This window comes from Aptenodytes patagonicus, chromosome Z (genome assembly GCF_965638725.1).
Source record: "Aptenodytes patagonicus chromosome Z, bAptPat1.pri.cur, whole genome shotgun sequence".
In the NCBI taxonomy this organism is placed as follows: domain Eukaryota; kingdom Metazoa; phylum Chordata; class Aves; order Sphenisciformes; family Spheniscidae; genus Aptenodytes; species Aptenodytes patagonicus.
In genome coordinates, this window is record NC_134982.1 from 88603492 (window position 1) to 88622697 (window position 19206).

At 40.6% G+C, this 19206-nt stretch overlaps 1 protein-coding gene across 3 annotated transcripts in view; it reads right to left on the bottom strand.

Annotated features, from left to right (window-relative positions):
- The window catches only part of ELL2 (elongation factor for RNA polymerase II 2), a 44814-nt gene that overhangs the window by 6322 nt on the left and 19286 nt on the right, over window positions 1-19206 (bottom strand). For 2 of the 3 annotated variants that reach the window (XM_076362379.1, XM_076362381.1), the window contains 7 exons: window positions 13972-14093; window positions 11072-11235; window positions 8149-8408; window positions 5270-5394; window positions 5041-5128; window positions 2725-3289; window positions 283-352 (listed from right to left, as the gene is read on the bottom strand). In XM_076362379.1, coding sequence (XP_076218494.1) covers window positions 283-352; window positions 2725-3289; window positions 5041-5128; window positions 5270-5394; window positions 8149-8408; window positions 11072-11235; window positions 13972-14093 — 1394 coding nt within the window. The remainder of the gene's footprint in view (window positions 1-282; window positions 353-2724; window positions 3290-5040; window positions 5129-5269; window positions 5395-8148; window positions 8409-11071; window positions 11236-13971; window positions 14094-19206) is intronic. The other variant, XM_076362380.1, reaches the window with a different exon arrangement.

Consider the following 19206-nt stretch of genomic DNA (forward strand, 5'->3'; position numbering starts at 1 on the left):
TCTTGAAGAAGAATGAAATTAAATGTTTTAAGTCTTCTTCTAAAGCATATTAAAAATTCTTTTTCACACTTCTTTTCCCCCGCAATGATTAAGGGACAACCTCAGAGTTTAAAACTTGCAGGTACTCAAATAAGGCAGCTGGGTGACTTAAAGGAACTTGTCATTGTTCTCAAATTACATTTTGGTAAATTTTCAGTTTTGTAGCTAAATGAGAGCATTTATAGGCGATTTTTCAACGGCTTCAATGAGCTGCAAGAGACTTTTAATCCTTATTTTACTCACATGAAGTAGTCTGGTTGTTCACTTGTTGATGAAGGAGGATCTGTGGAGGCAGTGCAAGTTTCTTTAACTCCTACAGAAAAGCAGAATTTTGACACTTGTGATGAACAGATTTTTAATATAGCCAAACAATAGCAACCTGATGCGCTTAAAAAATCCTTTAGAGTTTTATTCTCACAGTAAATTACTTATAAAACTTATTCTAAGTTCATAATAGGGCTCACGTGACCTTCTCTGTAGTAGGCAGTACCGGGGTTTAGAAAGAGGGCACAGCTATTCTATTCTACAGGTTCTGCGCTACCGCAATATTAACCCGAGGTCAGCTTTTCTTATTTGAAGACATGATGTGGCATCTGCACAGCAATTCAAGTTATGCAGCAACAGATGTAGCTGCACAAAAGAAGACAGCTTGAGATGGATATATATATCTATATATCTATCTCAACATCCAGGTTCCAGCAAGAAATAGAGTAGAAAGCTGAAGTTCGTTTTGTGCCATGTTTTTATCCCTCCTTCCCGGCCAATTACGGATATCCAAAGTAGATTTAATTTCAGTGCTCTTCTAAGCAGCAAAGTCAATAGCTTTGTATATGGGTTACTGGCATTCAGGCTTCGATAACCTGCAACAAAGACTTGCTCCTCATTAACGTGGCAATACTGGGTTTGAAAGTTATTTGCACTTTTAAATTGCTCTTTTAAATGGCATTATGAAATGATGTAGTAGTACATCAGACAATACACTTAATCTCTAATCCCTCTTCTTAAAGGAATATTTCAAGAGCCCCCTATATTTTTGATAAGTAAGAAAAATAGCCACCGTAAATAAAAGTTAGCTGGAACAGGAAGGAACACTCAGTATCTTGGCAATCTCTCTCTGCTTTTCATTTGGGGTTTTGTGGCAAGCTTAAAAAACACATAATCCTTTATATTCATTATTATCTTACATTGCCACTGTTTAGACACAGTATTTCTGCCAAAGCTCAGCCATTCCTGCCAGTCTCTAAGCTATCTCAGCTTTTAAGTCATTGGGAGAGACAAGAGCTATCGTGCAATGTTCTACTTGATCCTTTTGCTTTTAATATTAAAATTATTACGTGGTATAGCAGGAGTATAAAAAGGAGTGTAAAAGTGGGAACAAAATTTGAGAGAAATGCAAACAGTAATATTCACAGTCACAGTATGTACAATACAACTTATGTGAACAGTTTTGCTGCGAGTATTTAATTTCCAAAAATTCCAAGTGCATTTGTTGGCATGGCTCGGTCCATTTGAAAGCTTCAATGTAAGCACCAACTTGAAACATAGGACAGATTTTTCCTTCCCTAGCTGTTCAGAATTTTATTACTGGCTTCTGGAGAAAGATGCTCACATCTCTTTATAAATTCAAGCTTGAATATTTTCAAAGCAATCCCAAGCCATGTGGGCACTGTGTAGATCCAGGGTAAACGTGAAAAGACCATCTCAAAGCACCCTTATCTGCAGGCGCAACACCATTTCAAAGAGGCACCCAGCATACTCTAGAGATGCCTCCGAGCTGTGATAGGAAAGGGCTAAACCTGACTTCCAACTTGCGAGTCAAGCCTCTTAGAAATTAAACAACACACAGATTTAACAAAGGAACTGAACTCTGCCCTATTTTGTGTGTGTGTGTGAAGAAATCAAGTATTCTTTGTGCGTTTCTGTTTCGCTTTTTAATGCCATTTTAAGCACGTACTATTTCTACATCTTTTGAAGTCGTAAGTTCTGCAGCTAAGATGGAGAGGAGCTTGCAGCACAATTCAAACCAAAATTCTAGTAAACCACGTGCCAGTTTATGTAGGTTTTAGACTTTCCATGAAAAGGCAGAGTTCGATGAACCTTGCGTTGTGATACGCAATAAAATACATTTATGTCTGATCTATGTGTTTCAGTAAGCTAATATGCAGTAAGTATGTGTGACAGGTTTTTATTTTCAGCATGCACACTTCAAAACTTGCTGATGGAAAAAAGTGGAGTAAGTTTCAGTAAACCGTCAATTTACTGGAAATCAAGCAAAAAAAATTCCATTCCTTGTGTTTTTCTAGTACCTAGCTCTTCCTTGTAACCAGCTTCTGCCCAAGAGCAATTCATTTAAGATTTCTTTGTTCTAGTAAGTTTTGTACTACAGAGTGACAATTCTTAAAAATGAACCTAATATTAGCTACGGTTCCAGCAGAACAAGTCCTGCTTCTGGTTTTTGTTGTTGGTTTTGGTTGTTTTTTTTTAAACTAACAGTTACAATGTAATGCAATGGCAGAAAAAAAAATAATACTGATTCTTTATGACCATAAAGTAGGGATAATGGCAAGGCACTTAATATATAGCAAGTGAAAAAACAGACCATCTGCGTTTCTAGTCCCTGGTTTTACTGGTCCCTTTTCACCAGGGTTATCCATATAATAGTTAGGAAAAGCAGCGTATTAATACCTTCACCTGAATCCAAATGGGAGGATTTTTTCAGCTTGGCAGTTTCTTCTCTTCTAAGATCTTTCTCCTCCTCGCTCGCATTCATAGTGTCCTGCATTTTGCTTTCATCCTTCTCCTTAAGCTCTTTTACCTTCTTGGGCTTTTGGTGCAACACCACGTGCTTCTCGCCTGCAGACTTGGGAGGCTCCCCCTGCACCGCGACAGGCACTGGGATTCCCAAAGGAGTCTGAGAGGTATATTTTTGTTGCTGGTCCTCATAGATGCTACTGCTATTTTGACTGAAGCTGTCCAGCGGCAAGTCTTGTGTCCCCTGCCCCTCAGGGGTGCTGGGGGAGCTGGAGCTGGCAGTTTGAGGAGGATTGGAAGTGGGAAGGAGTGTGGGAGGCAGAGGAGCAGGAGTAGCAGCGGCTGCAGGGGGGGGAGGCGGCGGAGGGGCGGCAGTGGCTTTCTCGCTGGAGGCAGGCAAGTGGCCACTGAACGATGACTGGACTCGACTGGTCAGGTGAGATATCCTCTGCTTTTTGTTCATCAGAGGATCAATAAAATCAGAATTCAAAAGCCGTTTCTGTAATAAAGAAAAAAAAAGAAAAAAAAAAACTCAGCACAATTAAGTTTTGCTCCCATTCTGAAAAAAGGAACATTTCTGAACAGGCAATTGTTGAAAACGCACCTTTCTTATCCAAAAATAGCTGTCAGACAGGGAACTACTGCAGCTAAATACATAGTTTGTTTCATTCTTAGTTTCTAATCTTACGATTTAGCCAGTTGCTCTTCAAATCTACAGCCAAAAGGCTTCGGGAGAAAGATGCTCTCTTCAGCAGCTCTATCAAAGGCTTCACCAAAACGAGGAGGTCAGGTCAGTATTGTTTAGGTACTGATATCAGTTCAGACATTTAAGAGTCAGCTTTTGCTGTCACACAGCCACATGGCTGTGCGTTTACCAGAGTGCAAGAAGTGCAAAGCTGATAAGAACAGGTAAAACCCCCAGTTTTGCTACAGTTGTCGTTCCAGCTGTTCTCCAGCCGAAATGCTGGTTCACATCCTCTTCTCTAGCAAGCATACACTGTCCCCGTTGATGTACAAGCGGCAGCTTGGACCAGCAGTGCCAGGCACAGCTCTGTGCCACCCTGCTGAAATAAATCCACATTCTGTGGGTACAGAGGCAGGTCCCTGGGACCTGCACCATTTCACCCTCTGACTGGAAGAAAGCTAGGGAGAAAACAGAGGTGTGCTCTCCCTCCTCTATTTAAAAGTAAATATCTCAGTGGTGAAAGACCTTCCGTCCTTCCCGGCTTATTGCTGTACACACACAAGCTCTCGTGTTCTTCAGATTTCAATCGCGTTTACTATAGTGCAGTTTTAGTCACAGAAAGTATCTAACTTTTCCTTAAAGTAGTGCCTTTTACACAGAGTTTTCCAAGCTGCTTCTAAAATGGTTTGCATTGTCCTCCTGTATTGATAAGAAGACAGGACATGCGCATTTTAAGTCTGAAAAGGCTGGAGGAAGGCAGATGTACTACCTGCTGATTCAGATCTGCCTTTTCACACCCTGAATCAAAATGGGTGCTTCAATGATGCCTATAGGGGGGGAAAAAAAAAAAATTCCTCCAAGTGGATCACTAATGTAATTTGTCCTTATTCTAGACTTTCCTAAGCTTGACATTTAAACAGTAGCAGAAGGATGTTCGTGCGTATTTTATGTATTACAACTAACATATCACAAAGGACCTTGAAGACATGCAACCATGTAACAAAACTATATACATACCTTGTCTTTAGAAGATCTTCCTACACACCAAGATAAACAAGTTATGTGGCAATACAAAACAGTTTTAAGTATTTAACCAGAAAGTACGGGGTTGTGTAACAATAATGGGTAACCAAGAAGTTCAGCAGGTGAGCTTAAACTCTACTGGCGAGTTTAGGCTTCTGCAAGGTCAATGTGCTAAAATGGACAATTACGATTTAGGCCAACATGTTGGCTATTCAAACATGACAGGGGTGGTCTCTGTCAGAGATCTAGGTGTATTTACAAAATACTGTGTAGACAGGAATTGTTTATTTTTCTGCATATTTTAATAAACATTCTGAAATACAGAACACTAAATATAGCAGCCCTTAAGCTATGTGACCATAAGTTTTTTGCAGTCTTTGACAGTGCAACCACCTTTAAAAAAATAATCCAATTAGAAATAAATGCTTCAGTTTTTTATGTGTTAAAGACAATATTAGTGCTTCACATCACAGCTTTTACACCAATATAAAGTGTGATAAATCTTAATACGCTGTAAATAATGTCAAAAAAATACAAAATACCTGAGAAGTCGATGGAGCATCTTTATTACAAGTTACAGGAGATTCCAAATGGCTGGTGCTGGTGGCATTCTGAGATGGATTTAATTTTCTGTAAGGATGACCCAACATTTCAGGTTACAAGGCAAAAATGTCTATGTCATAGTTCTTGCATTATAGGGAAGACAGACATTGATTTCCCAGAAAGAGCTTTTTAAATGGCTATTTTCCTTCCCCTAGAGACTGAACTTACCTAGAAAGTATTAACTCCAATGACTGTTTATCTATTTCATTGTATCCAGGCCAATCTTTTTGAATTTCTTTAAATACATAATCCTTCAGAGTGTAAGAATTATCCTTTGGATTCAGGTTGGCTACCTACAGGCAGACATTTAAGAAAATAAATGTTCATTATACCTAAATGCAAACTACAGAAATAAGATTGGTACTGCAAAGCTAAGTCAAAGCTGAAAACGAAATCACGCACCAGTTTTCCACATTTTTTTTTAGATGTGAAGATCAAAGTAGTTCTCAGTAATGAGCACCAATTTTAAAAAATGTGGTCAATTTGGGATGTAGAGGTTTGGATGTAAGAAAATCCCAAACTGCTGTAAGCATGTATGAAGCGTACTCGATGAAAACCTCTCTCTGCACCACGTATCTGGTTTTTTGTCTTTAATACAGCATTGAGAATTGAGGCAAACTATGCCAAAACTTTAAATCTTCACTGCATGAAATACATTGAGAGGCCTGGTTTTTATTTTTATTTATTTTTCTTTTTTAAGAACTGAAGAACACTACCTCCACATACAAATTCAGAGCTGTTCAACTTCAGGAAGACACTTGCTGTTCTTTTGCTTTACGCAGCTATACTGCGATGGCAGAGCACAGACTGTGCCTGGAACAATGCATGTTTTTCCATCATCACATTAACGACCACAGTATGTTGTCATTTGTCCTGACAAACAGAATTGCTTTTCTTTCTCAAGTGCCTGAGCCAAAAGAAACTGTACCTTTCTACTGAACAGTCGTATGTGATAACCTAACTGGCACTGAACAACTACTTTTAGTACAAAGATGAATTATTTATATATCCCATGAGTTTTAAGCCATATTGAAGTTTTACCGATTGGGAAAAAAGTAACTGTACTCATATCTAACAAGTTATATTTTGAAAACAAGATTTAGTGCTAAAATGGTTAAGGAGAGGTGTACAGGCCCAGATGCACTCTTCATTTTGCAGACACAGGGTTCATTACAGCAAACCATTGTCACAAGAAGGTCGTGTGCATGCCCTGCTGTATATACCTTTGAAAATAAAATGGGCTTATACCTTCCTTAAGAAAAATACAGAGTATGCTCAAAAAGTTAAAATGAGCTAGTACAACCTTGAGACCATTGACACCTAAAGTGCTGTTTTAGACTTCATCACCTGACATCGGTTCAGAGTTTCAGAGAAAACCTCAAAGAAAAAACAGTCTCCGTCAATTTGCCTGATACAAAATGCTGAATAACTCATCAACATATCACCACCACTTTTTGCAGCTTTGCCTATTTTTCCTTCAAAACGATAGATAAATACTGCTAATTCGTGTGTGTGCATGTCTGCTTCTCCCCAGCTTAAAAAAAAATTAAAAGTAACAAAGATATCCATAAACAGTAATTCACTTGTTACAAACAGAATTAAAGCTGCATTCCAAGAGAAGCAAATCTGCGCATATTAGATCTTAGCAAGTTCAGGCTGCTGATTTTATATCTGTACAAAATGACACTCATCGTGAACCTAAGAAAAACATGAGCAAGGCTTTTCAGGGTGTAGTGCTGCTAACGTGACCATTTCTGAACATAAACCAGTACCTTGAGGTAGTTCACACCACATACAGGAAACAGGCGCTAAGAAAGTCCCCTTAAACATTGTCAAGCATAATGGGACAGGAGAAAATTTTTGCATCTTTTATCCTCTAGGGAGCTGAGCTTCTGGAATTTTATAATCAACTTATACTATAAATTGTCTACTTCAATTTGTATGTAAGAACATGGCTCTCATTAAATTGTCTGTGTCTTCAGGGTGAAAAAAACTACCATTGCACTAGGCAAACAAAGCGACAACACAACATATTCAAGGAATGAGTTTTTAAAATTCAGTGTAGGATCAACCAAAGCTGTGTAAGTGTTGAATTTTACTCACTTTAATAGGTTCCAAAAGACTTTTTTCCTAGATAAATAGGAAGTGTTCCTACCTTACATATTAATACACGCACAATTCAACCACAGTCTATGGGTACAGGGAGTATTTAAAAAGTAAGGGAGGAACCACTACATCTTACAATACTTTAAGAAGCCTTTTCTGAACTGTTTTAGTAGAAAATTCATGAGACACTCTTGAACACACAGCTTAAAAGTTCATCTATAACATTATAGGCTTACCAATAATTTTGATGGATATAATAAAGAAATACAAGTGGAACTTAACTCAAAGGAGCTCTGGAAAAGCTACTGAATAAAAAAGGTTTCGAGTAAGATAAAGACACAATCCACAAGATAGCAAAGAAACACTATGCTCAAAATCAGACCACCACCCTTTTCATTTACAATTTGGTTGGAACACCCTTCCCTGGCTTGCAATTCTAACAGATCCCAGGAGAAGCCAAGCACCATTTACAGGCCACCAACTACGTTCAAATGAAATACTAACCTATGCAATTACCAAACTTCTCTCCTCAAACTCGTCACAAGAAATATTAAGTACTATGACAAACTATTTCACACTATCAAGAGAATGTATGGTCAGTTTCTCTCAATTAAGCAGTTTACCAGTCCAAGTAAAAGGGAGAGGAAAAAATAAGACATTAGGAGCAACAAAGCTAGAAACGGTTAATTATTGCCTGCTCTTCTAGCAAAATAAAAACACTCCCCAGAAATTTTTTAATATTTCTTTCCTTTCCTCATGTTAACTTGCAGTTTGGGGCATCTGTATAAATTTGATTGAAAAACTTAAATGAGGAGCATTACATAAGTTGTTTATTATTTTCTACTTTAAGTAGAGGAGTAACATACCTCAAAATTAATTAATTAATTAATTAAAGGAACAGCAGGAGAGAAAAAGTGCTGGCACAAACCCCATGATCTCACCTGCTGAAGAATAGTTCCAAGGGAATTCTTGTCCTTTTGGTTGACACCATCCCTCTGCAAGCGAGCAAGTAACTCTGGTTTCTTGTAACTCTTCAGTGCCAGTAAGTGAATCACCCTGTCCCTGTACGGTCGCTGAGAAACAGTATTGTGTGTGTGAGTCCTCCGTATTGTGTTTGCAGGGTTCATGGGTGTTGACCTCTTCCTCTTGGGCACAGCATCTGGAATGCTTTGTGGTGCTCTTCTGACCTGTACTCTTCTTCCTAAAGTAAGGGTAAGGGGGGGGGGGGGAAAGAAGTGACATGGGAGGTTGGGACAAGACAAAGTTGATTTAAAAGAATTTACTAAGTCGGATAAACTCTAAAAACTGTATTCAAGATCTGTAAGAATATACAGGTAGTAAAGATGCATCAAGCTAGGCATTAACAAAGAAATATTCAATATTAAAAAAAAGCTGGTAAATGAGTGATACTGGTAGGAAGACTTTACTGATTATTTATATAGATGGTGCTTTTATGATTTTTCTAGTTTATAAGCTCAAGCACTGAATACCCCAAATCAGGTTGGTTTTTTTTTTTAGAAGAGTACTTTAAAGTGTGACGCAAAGGTCCTCCATATAATTAAAAGATTCCCCACTAATGCCTGGGGAGACCAAGTCTACACAATTAATTGCATCACCGCTTAAAGAAACTACCAGCCCTTGGTGTTTATCACTTGAGTTACCATAAGTTACACCACATTTTAAGCTGAAATGTTCCCCTCTTATTAAATAAGCCCAGGTTTTCAGAAACCATACACCGAAAATTTAACAGTTCTTGGGACCAAGGCCACAGAAGTTTTAAAACATGGCCTGCACCGCATTTTGGATCAAACTCTATAAAAAGACCTGTTTCTCAACTGGAGGAACAATGCAAGTGTTTGCAAGTGATGCATCCAGAATTTAAAAATAACACCACCCAACCTGAATCCCAGTTTTCCAGAAAACAACCCAAACCTCTCTACTCTGTGTTTTTAAATAGCACTTGCTATTGGACAGGAAAAAAAAGATTTATCAGAATATTACAGAAAATCATTGTAGGAAACACTGTTTGCAATCCAACAGAGGATGTGACACAAACTAGGCATTTTTCTGAAACCAGCAACTCATGTTTGGTACATGAGGGAGACTGAATGAGTATTGGTAAGAAAACCTGGAGCTTGCTGTCTTCTATCAGACACACAGAGACTGAGCTGTGCTTATGTACTGCTTGCCCTCAGGAAACAAAATTTGTTTCCATTTTGCAGTGGAGGCCAAGCCTTTATAACCTTTCCACCCTGCATGTTCCCTGGACTTTGCCCTTCTGGTTTTCAAGAACAAACCCACTCACGCAAACACACATGGTTACATTTTTAGAACAGTATGAACTTGCCAGTTGTTTATTGAACACATTACAAACATTTTGACAAGTTAAATTCAATGTAGATACACAAACCCCAGGCACAGCTGATAGTGTAAGCAGCATTCAAACAAAACACTTCCTAAAGTCATGTCTCCAAATCACTTAAAAAAAAAAAAAAAGAACAACCGCCAAACTGAAAACACAACCGAGCGTTAACATGATTAACAACCCCAGTTCCTAATTTGTACAGCATGAAGCATGTTGCAAAGTCACTCCCGTGCCCTACCAGCAACTAGACCTGTCCTACCTGAGCTTCGTCAATGCCAGTCTGAAACCAGAGTATCCCCAAACACCGTAATTGTCCTACTGCCAGTCTTCAGACCCCATTTATTTAATGTTAAATATTCACTTAAGCTCTATTTAAACAACTAACAAGAATCACGCAGATCATTCACATGTAAAACAGAACTTCCCCAATGAGAAGTTTAGAAATAGATGAAAGTGGCTCCTCTCACGTTGCCGTTAGAAAGCAGTTTAGACAATATGGGGGAAGCAGTCCCAACCTCCATTGTCCTGGTATTAACCCGTACCCAGCTCCCTTAGTGTCCAGGCCACACACATGTAGCTTTGTATCTCCAAAAAGCCGTGACGATGCTGGCTTAAAACACTCTGCAGTAAGTTGAGGCAGAGCAAGCGTTGCACCATGACTGTCAGGGACGTCCATGCTGGTGGAGGACTGCAGCCAAAGCCAAGTGAGAGCCTGTTTTACTTGACGAAGATTGATGTACCTGGTTCAGCTCACTGCTGCAGGCAGGACCACCGCTGCCTGTACCACTGAGTGCCCATGAGGCGGATGCTCACCTTGTTTCTATCTGCAGCCGGCTCCAGGCTCCTCAGGGAAATGGTACTCAGAACAGTTTAATAATGGATGATACCACCTAAACGCTTTTTGTTTTGTGGAAAACTATGAAATCCATGGGGAGACGCCAACGTTACCTTACTTTAAATTTAAAGAAAAACCCAGCCAAAACCAACCACATGGTCTTGTGGTAACAGTTGCTTATTAATGACCAAGACATAAAATAAATAAAATTTAATCAGCATTAGCAAGTGTGAAAAGCAAAGTTTTTCATATTAAGCTTATGAATTTGTATATGACACTTCTTCAGTGTTAATCTTCTTAGATTACAAATTAAGGTTAATGGTTTAGCACAGTATTTAGGTACTCAAAAGTGCTGTTACAAAACCAAAACATTAGCTACTAAACCAGAGAATTTAAGTGCATGGGGTGGTAAAAACCCTCACCTCAATGGTCAAAATTTTGACCAGTCAAGCAGTATGGGAACAAGGAAGGACTGGCATGCTTTCTCGGGGAAAAAAAGGCTGATGTCTGAATGCAGCAACAGGAGACTGCAAGCTACATGAGGGCAAGCTACCTACACCCGAGACCTCTGAACACACCACCTTTCCCAAGAATACGCTGAAAAGATGAATTACTGCGTTTGAAAGCTTACAGACATCTAGTAGAAAATGAAATACAACCATACCTAAAAATGGTCCACCAGGTTTAATAACCTTTGCACTTCGATTGCGCGACTCCTCTTCTGCCTGGGTCATGCGCTCTCTGGTCGTCAGATAGGAATCACTTGTTGCACATACTGTAATTTTATTCTGTATACATCCCAGGCAACTGAGCTGCGAGGCTCCAGAACTATAAAAACATTGAAAAAGGTTGAGCCCAAGCACTCGTTCAGGTTTAGAAGTATGGATGTATCAGGAACTTTAAAACCTGTCTTAACAGGTGAAGAAAAACGTTTTCCAGTTCTGACAGCTAGCTAGGGCGTAAATAAATTTCAGATTGTCTCTACGCATCCAAATGGTATCAGTTTTACCTGTCGGTGTAATCTCATTTCCTCACATAACCGTATTTGAGAGGCAGACTCAGGGCAGTGTTGGTGGCTGTACTGGCAAGTGCTGCAATGACAATTACAGGGACAACTCAGGCAGTTACACTGGCACCCTAACGGCAGGCAGCTCCTGCCCCGCAGGCTTTCCGCCGGCCGCCCGGCTCTCAGCTCAGCACACGTCTCCTCTCCTCTTCCTGAGGTGGCCCGTGGCGGCACCAGGCACTGCGAGGCCCAGGGAGGGCAAGCCAGCCTCCCCTCAAGGCCTGCGCCCCCGCTCTCCCCTCATCTTGCTTTCAAAGATGTCCGCCCTCCTCGTTGCCTGCTCTGTGCGTTTGACAGCGCTGAGGAGTGCTTGCGCTTCACCCGCCTGCTTCTCTGAGAATTCATGGTTGAAAAGAGGCACCTAGAGCAAACACTGCGTGAGGGGAAGGACCACGAGGCCTCCTCGATAGTGTCAGCGCGGGCGTTGGGCTTCAGGAGGCATTTCTGGAGGAGACCGACCCTCCATAGTCAGTCCAAACGCGCTCCTGCACTGCGCTCAGCCAGGAGGGCACCTCGACTGACTAACAGCAGCTTCATTTAAACTGGCCTAACCATCACCGCTCTTAACGAGTTCGCTGTGCAGCACCCGCTACTGCAACAGCTCTGACCAGAGAAAGGGCACTGGCTTTAGCTAACCCGAAACACTTTAAACACCCTAAAACTCCCATCAAGGCTCCAAGAAGAAGGGTCAAGAATCTCGTGTCTCAACTTACTACGTCGTTTCTGAAAGTCACAAAGCTGGACCAAGCCACCGACCAATATTTCAAGATGATACAGCTACAGTTTTGTCCATAGCCTAGAGCTACGTATTGATTCCTTGCTCTGAAATCAGCGCATTTACAACAGAAAAAAAAGGGCCTTCTCGCCATCTAAAGCACAGCTTTTACCCGTTGCCCATTTCTTGAACATCGCTGCCTTTACGCGCTTTTCCACCACAGGAGCAGCCGAGCACTGACCAAGACGCTGTGTAATCCCCCTCCTCAGGCTGGGCATTTTCAAAACCTGAGCCATTTTTGAAGCTAGACTAGATATCCTGCAGAGGTCCTTTCTGGTTTTATTTTTTTTAAACGACTCTGCATTTAACACTACACAAGTTTTGCATTAATTTTGCAGACACTTTGCAGAAACTGAGAGCTGGCTACAAAGGACCTCGTGAAAGCTAGTCTGAATTAGATTTTGAAGTAGATTAGTAAAACCACATTAAAACTACCTAGGCATGCTATTCAGAATTTTTCAGAGCTAAAGCAGCTTAAATATATATTAAATATATATATATTAATATATATTAATATATATTAAATATAATCTTACTTATAAAATGAATCCAGTTTAATTTAACCAAAGGTGCTACTTCCCAAAGAAGAAAGTGCCCTCAGAGATGCTCTAGAGAGGCAAGCCAGGAGCGGAGGCAGGACCTTTCACACGCCACGTGCACTCTGGCCACTTGCTTTGTGCCAGCCTCAGCAGCAGTCTGGACCCTTTCAGATAGAGTTTAATAAAAAAAAAAAAAACCAAACCCAACCAAAACACCCACACTGCCCCAGGCTCCCCCAGGTCTGCCACGAAACCATTCAACTTTTTGCCAATCCCATCAGCTAAGTGAGTTCACTGAAAGGCTGTATTGTAGTAGAAGATACCTAATGCAAGGGGAGAAAGAGGAGAATAAAGGATGCTGAGAGATCTCCTGTTAGGCAGAGAGCTATTAAATCAGCTCATTTTCTTATTGCTCCCAAAACCCGCTATCTAGACAAATCTCTGTTTTGAAATTGAGAGCAGACGCTCTCCTGTAAGTGAGAACCTGAGCAGTGCCTGTTGGAGACACGTGCCGTGTGCCTGTTTGCTATCAGCTTCCCAGATCAATACACAAACTCTGCCTGCAATGTCCTAGTTAATGAAATGGGACAAACAGCTGTTCAACACCACTGGACTGCATCGATACTACGCTGAATGTAATATTCTAGAAGCTGAAGCAAACTTAATGTAAAAGCATGGTATTTTCTTGCCTTTTCAGTAGACGTTAACACTGTTCACTTTGACTCAAAGGACCAGGACAAGGTGCTGCTGTATTACGTTTGGGTTCTGAAACACCATGGTCATGCAATTATGGATAAGGTCACTGATTTATGTGGTTCTTAAAATAAGACAGCTATGCATCATGGCCAGCATGCTAGCATGCTGCCAGCCACAATCATATTTACATATGGTTGTAGAATGGATCTGGTCTAGCTTGGATGATGCTGAACTCCAAATGCTTTTAAAAATAGTACCAAGAGGTGAGAAAGTACTCAAAAGGTTACTTTTTTAAGAGCAAACCCAAAAAGAATTCTATGTAAAAGCAGGTATTTATAATTAGCAAGAAATCATGCTATTGCTAGGAATTAATTTTCTACTGCAGCTCATCACTAGGAGCATGCTTCTGTTAAAGGTTTTCACTATATGCTCAAAGCCACAGAATCTACTTAAATTTGCCGTGAAAGAAAACGTCAAGTAAAACTTACCTTGAGTCCGTTTGCTGGACACAGTCAAAGCTTCCCTGAGGATTATCTTTGCCAACATTTGACAAGTAGAAGTTAAATGTATGCACTTCATTTGGCTGATCAACTTTGGGAATTTTAATAAGCTAAAAGGAAAAAAAAAGTTTATGTAAAAACTTCAATCTACACTCCTTTGCTTGTGATCAACTAGGACCATAATTTTAAATGAGAAACTGTATTTCGAAAGTTTTGATGTGATTTCAGTCATGTCACTAAAAAGGCTGCTTTGGCACAATTCTCCCTCTGAAAGCAGCGCCGGCTACGTGTCTGTTGCAGCGGTAACTGCAGTGGAAAAGCTACAGTCGCTCAGCCTCTAATTCAGCAAAGTATTCAAGTAGCAAGTCATCCTTTCCCATTTAGTGGAATTAATATGCACGTGCTTAACTTTAAATGCAAGCGCCTGAGTATAATCAAACGGACCGAAGCTCAGCTAACAAAACAGATGAGAGCAATTCGCACAGACCACATCAGACACTGCCCTGACTTTGTGATTTATTCGGTCCTAATGAAGCACATACGGGAGTCAGCTCCAAAAAGGAAAAAAAAAAAAAAACAAAACAGCAACACCCAAATTAAAAGAGTAAAACTTCTTAAACTATAAAAGATTAATTTCAACTCCAACAGGCGCTAAAAGCCTTTTTCTTTTACTCAGCTCTAGATGCAATTATTTGCATAAATGTGAAATGTAAATAGGTTTTTTGTAAGTTTAGTCAGATGTAGCAGAACTTGATTTCCTTGGCTGAACTAATAATTTAGTACAGAATGTGCCGCATTCTGCTGGAGCTTAAAAATGTAAATATGAGAAATCATTAAAATGTTTATTGGCATAAGCACATTTTTCAATGTGCTGCTATACAAAACAATACTGAAGCACAAAAAACTACTGCCATCCAATTACTTTATTCTGAAGGTAAAATTAGCTTGCAGTAAATCTAAAAAGCTGTTCTTCTGAAATTTGCTTGAAATTTTAATGGAATATTAAATATCTTTCTTTGTCAGTTGTATTGAAAAGCAATATTCAACAGTCTCTTAGAAACCTTTCCCTCAATATTTTGCTTGTGAGATTGGCATAAATGTCAATGTCATTTGCACAAAGTGCTACTACAAAACAACTCCATTACCATTTATATTTTAATTATCAGTACTGGCAGAGCTTATCAACAGCTTAGGACAGTGACTGGACATGAAGGAGAAAGTCACCCGAACACCATATCCTTGTACTTAAGTAAAAGTACTAGTGTGCTTAAAAGAACAATCTGTGCATTTTATATATGAATGGAAATAAATCGGGTAAGTTATCAAACGCATAATCTTGGATTATATATGCAGCTTTACCTTTTAATGATTATGAAGGTCAACCATCTACCTAAGAAGATCATAGGGGCCCAAATGACACTAAAATTGATCTACACTCAACAAAATTAACTACCACTGATTGAATGTTTCAGCATACGGTTATACGATAGACATGTACGTATGTACGAATTTGACAATTTGAATTCAATCCACTGCAGAAGAGGTAATGTTTTTTAGCCTGATACACTTTTTGGAAAACCAACAAGTATATACAATGATCAATCTAAGTCTGGCTCTCAAGAAATACAGCTGAGCAGAGGGAAGCAGGTAACTGTGTATGCTTGGACTTCATTCTCAAAGCTTATTTTGAGCAAATCTTTATTTTCCATTGATCAGCCTAAAGAATATATATGCATGCAATCCCCTTAAACATTAGGAATTTCTGTACCCTAATCTTTATATTTAAAATTTTGGAAGAATTGCCATGGGCATTAAAACACAGACTGGCTCCATGTGTTTTGATGCAATAACATGAAGACAGAAGCTGGCCTTAGAGTACATTTAAAAACATGTTTGTTGCTGTTCCATTCTTCAGTGAGGTCTTATTTCTCCCAAATATTGAAAAAGACACTGATAAAGTGTGGAGAAAAACAAGTCTGCCTCCTTACAGGCAGATGCCTATGAAGCTTATCACCGACAATGATTTCCCAGGAGCAAACTCAAATGGAAACACTGAATATTTTAAAGCTTCCCCCCACACACACACGAACTCCGTAAGAAAGACACCGATGATGAGGGAACCAGCTACTGCAGCCATTGTGACAGGTTTCTTTGCATGAGCAAAGAAAAGGTCTAGAAATTTACTTTCCTTCTCAATTTTTTAGGATATATTTTTCCACAAACTTCGGAAGAACTAGATGACCATTCCTCAGGCATTCATTAATTTGAATGAAGAGAAGGCAATAATGGTGGGGGAATATTTCTCTGCTAGAAGATTTCAAAAGTGGCAGTGCAACTAATCTGAGAATAAAAATTTAACTTTTTCATCCTCAGTTCCAAAATTTTATTATTTAATCTGTAATACAGCAGACACAAGCCTTTCATTTTTGTGAGCTTCTTTTTGGACCCTTTCAGAATATCCACACAGCCAAAAATCTTTGTCTCTCGAACAAGCAAATTTAGCAAAGTCTGTCATAACTCAGATGACCCAGTTTAATAAACTTGGGACAAGCTCTGAGGGAAAAAATGCATTTTAAGTTATATTAAGGGCAATTAAATCAGATAAGCTTATTTCCCATATTATGGTTCAAAAGTGAAAGCCCAAACATTTATGAAACGGAATGAAGAATAGTTATTGAATCTGCAGGTAATACAAAGCTGGCAGGGACAAAATGCATGAGGATGGAGTTAAAATTGAAAGCAGTCCTGAAAAACCGCAATGGAGGTCTGAAAATAGGCGTATACTACCCTTCAAAAGAGGCTGTGCAAGGTACCTCATTTTGCAGTAAAAACCCAAAACAGTGCAGCAGCCCTACAGAAAACGATCTGCAGGTTACAGCTGAACATCCAACCAACACAAGCCCACAGTACCACGCTTTTGCAACACGGGGCTGCACCAACGCGACTACAGCAACAAGAAACAGCAGCTTGAACTGCAGGACAGTGACGCGAGACTTGCAAGCCGGAGCTGCCACTCTCGATCCGCTTTCCGGCTCGCCAGAGGTTTCCACCACGTTTTGCCCCCTCCCACCACCCCGCTGCACACCGCCGCTCCAGGGAAGCACGATGCTTCAGCAGCTAGCCATGCAGTGCAAATCCCAGCCCCGGTGCACTGTCCTCTACCAAATGCCAACCGCCAGCTTTGACCTGAAGAGATTTCAAGGCTCCCTCCTTGCTTCTTTGCAAAGACGACCTCATCCCCTGACAAATCAACTAAACTCGTCTTAGAGAGGCACACTTGGAAAGCATGGCGTTCTTGTCAGGCAATAAGCAATCTAGAAAGTATTCCTAGGATATTAACACATTTTCAGCAACCTAGGGAAAGCAATACTTGAACGGCATAAACGTGCTGACAACACCTAGGTTTGCAAAAACTACTGTCTCCTCAAACGCTTCAGATCAAGTTTTACTGCTGTTGACATATTTGCCATTTCTTTCTGTATCTTGCAAGACAAAATAACACTTTGAAGTAGTTTATAGACTCAGCAACTTCTGCAAATAAGCCTCCTGTTTTGAATAAACAGTCCTGTTTTTACACTGTAAATTTATATTACATGGTTCTGAAAAGTTCAATAGGCAGTTCAAGGATTTTTGGCTTAATCAGAATTAAGATACTGCATTCAGCTTGAGATAAGCATAGTGGCAAAAAGTTTGTTTTTCCTATTTGAGCAATACTTGCAGAAGGTAGTCAAGGAGCCTTTATTAAGAAAGCACACATTGCAACCACATTAATCCATAATAGCAAATAAACTTTTGTTTGCATCAGGAAGCAGCACAGCAAGCCTGTTGTCAGCACGTTTATTTCAGAGAAGCTGCTTTTGATTCATATTCAACCTTCCACATATAAAGAGCGTCCTGGCTGGTACGTGTGGCGTGCAATACATTGAAAATGAATTTGCTATATTCCCTTACAGCGAAGGGGAAGATTTCTGAACAGCAAACACCCACCATTATTTGTAGCTGATCTACGCTCTTCTTCCAGAAATAGTGAAGCCCTTGCCACAATCCTTCATTAGATCTCCTGTACCCTTACCAGCAGTCAACCAAACAGGGCAATGAAAGGAGATGAGAAAGCCCTGAAGAGAAGCTGCGTGCTTGCACACCTTACCCAAAGAGTCACCCCAGTCATGTCCAGACAAGGGAAGAGGCCACCTTAAAAGCGGTGTCTATGAACACAGTTCACAACAATCTCTTCCCCTGGTTTAGGTGCCATCCTAATAAAGTGAGCCATGCATCTTTCCCCTAACATTGCCCAACTTCAAACATGTTAACTAACTGGTCTGAGTTGGCAAGTCCGCAGCCTATATACTTCCCAGAATACGTACTAGCACGGAAACACAGGGCATCATTTTTCTTCTCACATGCCCAAACACATTTATCCTTGCACATACTTCTTTCCCCATTTATGCGAGAAGCCCGTCATGCGAAATACTCTCTCCACCACCAGAAGATGCATCCACATAGGCAGCTGCGCTAAGCCTTGTGCCAGCTCGCCCGTACATCCCACCCAACACGTGCAGCCCTCACTGCTCTTCTCACTGCCGCTCAGCAGCCTTCAGGCAAGTGACCCAGTTTCAGCTAACACCCAGCTCAGGTCTTAATACCTGTCTTAGCTGCTACCTTCTAGCTAAGCCCACAACTGATAAACACTCTAAGATGCCTGGGGATGGATGAAGAGCTGACCAAGAGCTTAAGTGTCAGGATTAAAGGGAAGGCAGGGACAGGTGACATTACGGCGGGGGTCTGCTACAGGCCACCCAACCAGGAAGACAGTGGATGAGGCCCTCTATAGACAGATAGGAGCAGCCTCACGCTCACAAGCCCTGGTCCTCATGGGGGACTTCAACTACCCCGATATCTGTTGGAGGGACAACACGGCAGGGCATAAGCAATCCGGGAGGTTCCTGCAATGCATCGATGATAACTGCCTTCTCCAAGTGGCAGAGGAGCCAACGAGGAGACGTGCTACACTGGACCTTGTTCTCATGAACAAGGAGGGGCTGGTGGGGAACGTGAAGCTCAAGGGCAGCCTGGGCTGCGGTGACCATGAAATGGTGGAGTTCAAGATTCTTAGGGCACCGAGGAGGGCACACAGCAAACTCACTACCCTGCACTTGAGGAGAGCAGACTTTGGCCTCTTCAGGGATCTGCTTAGTAGAGTACCATGGGACAAAGCCCTGGAGG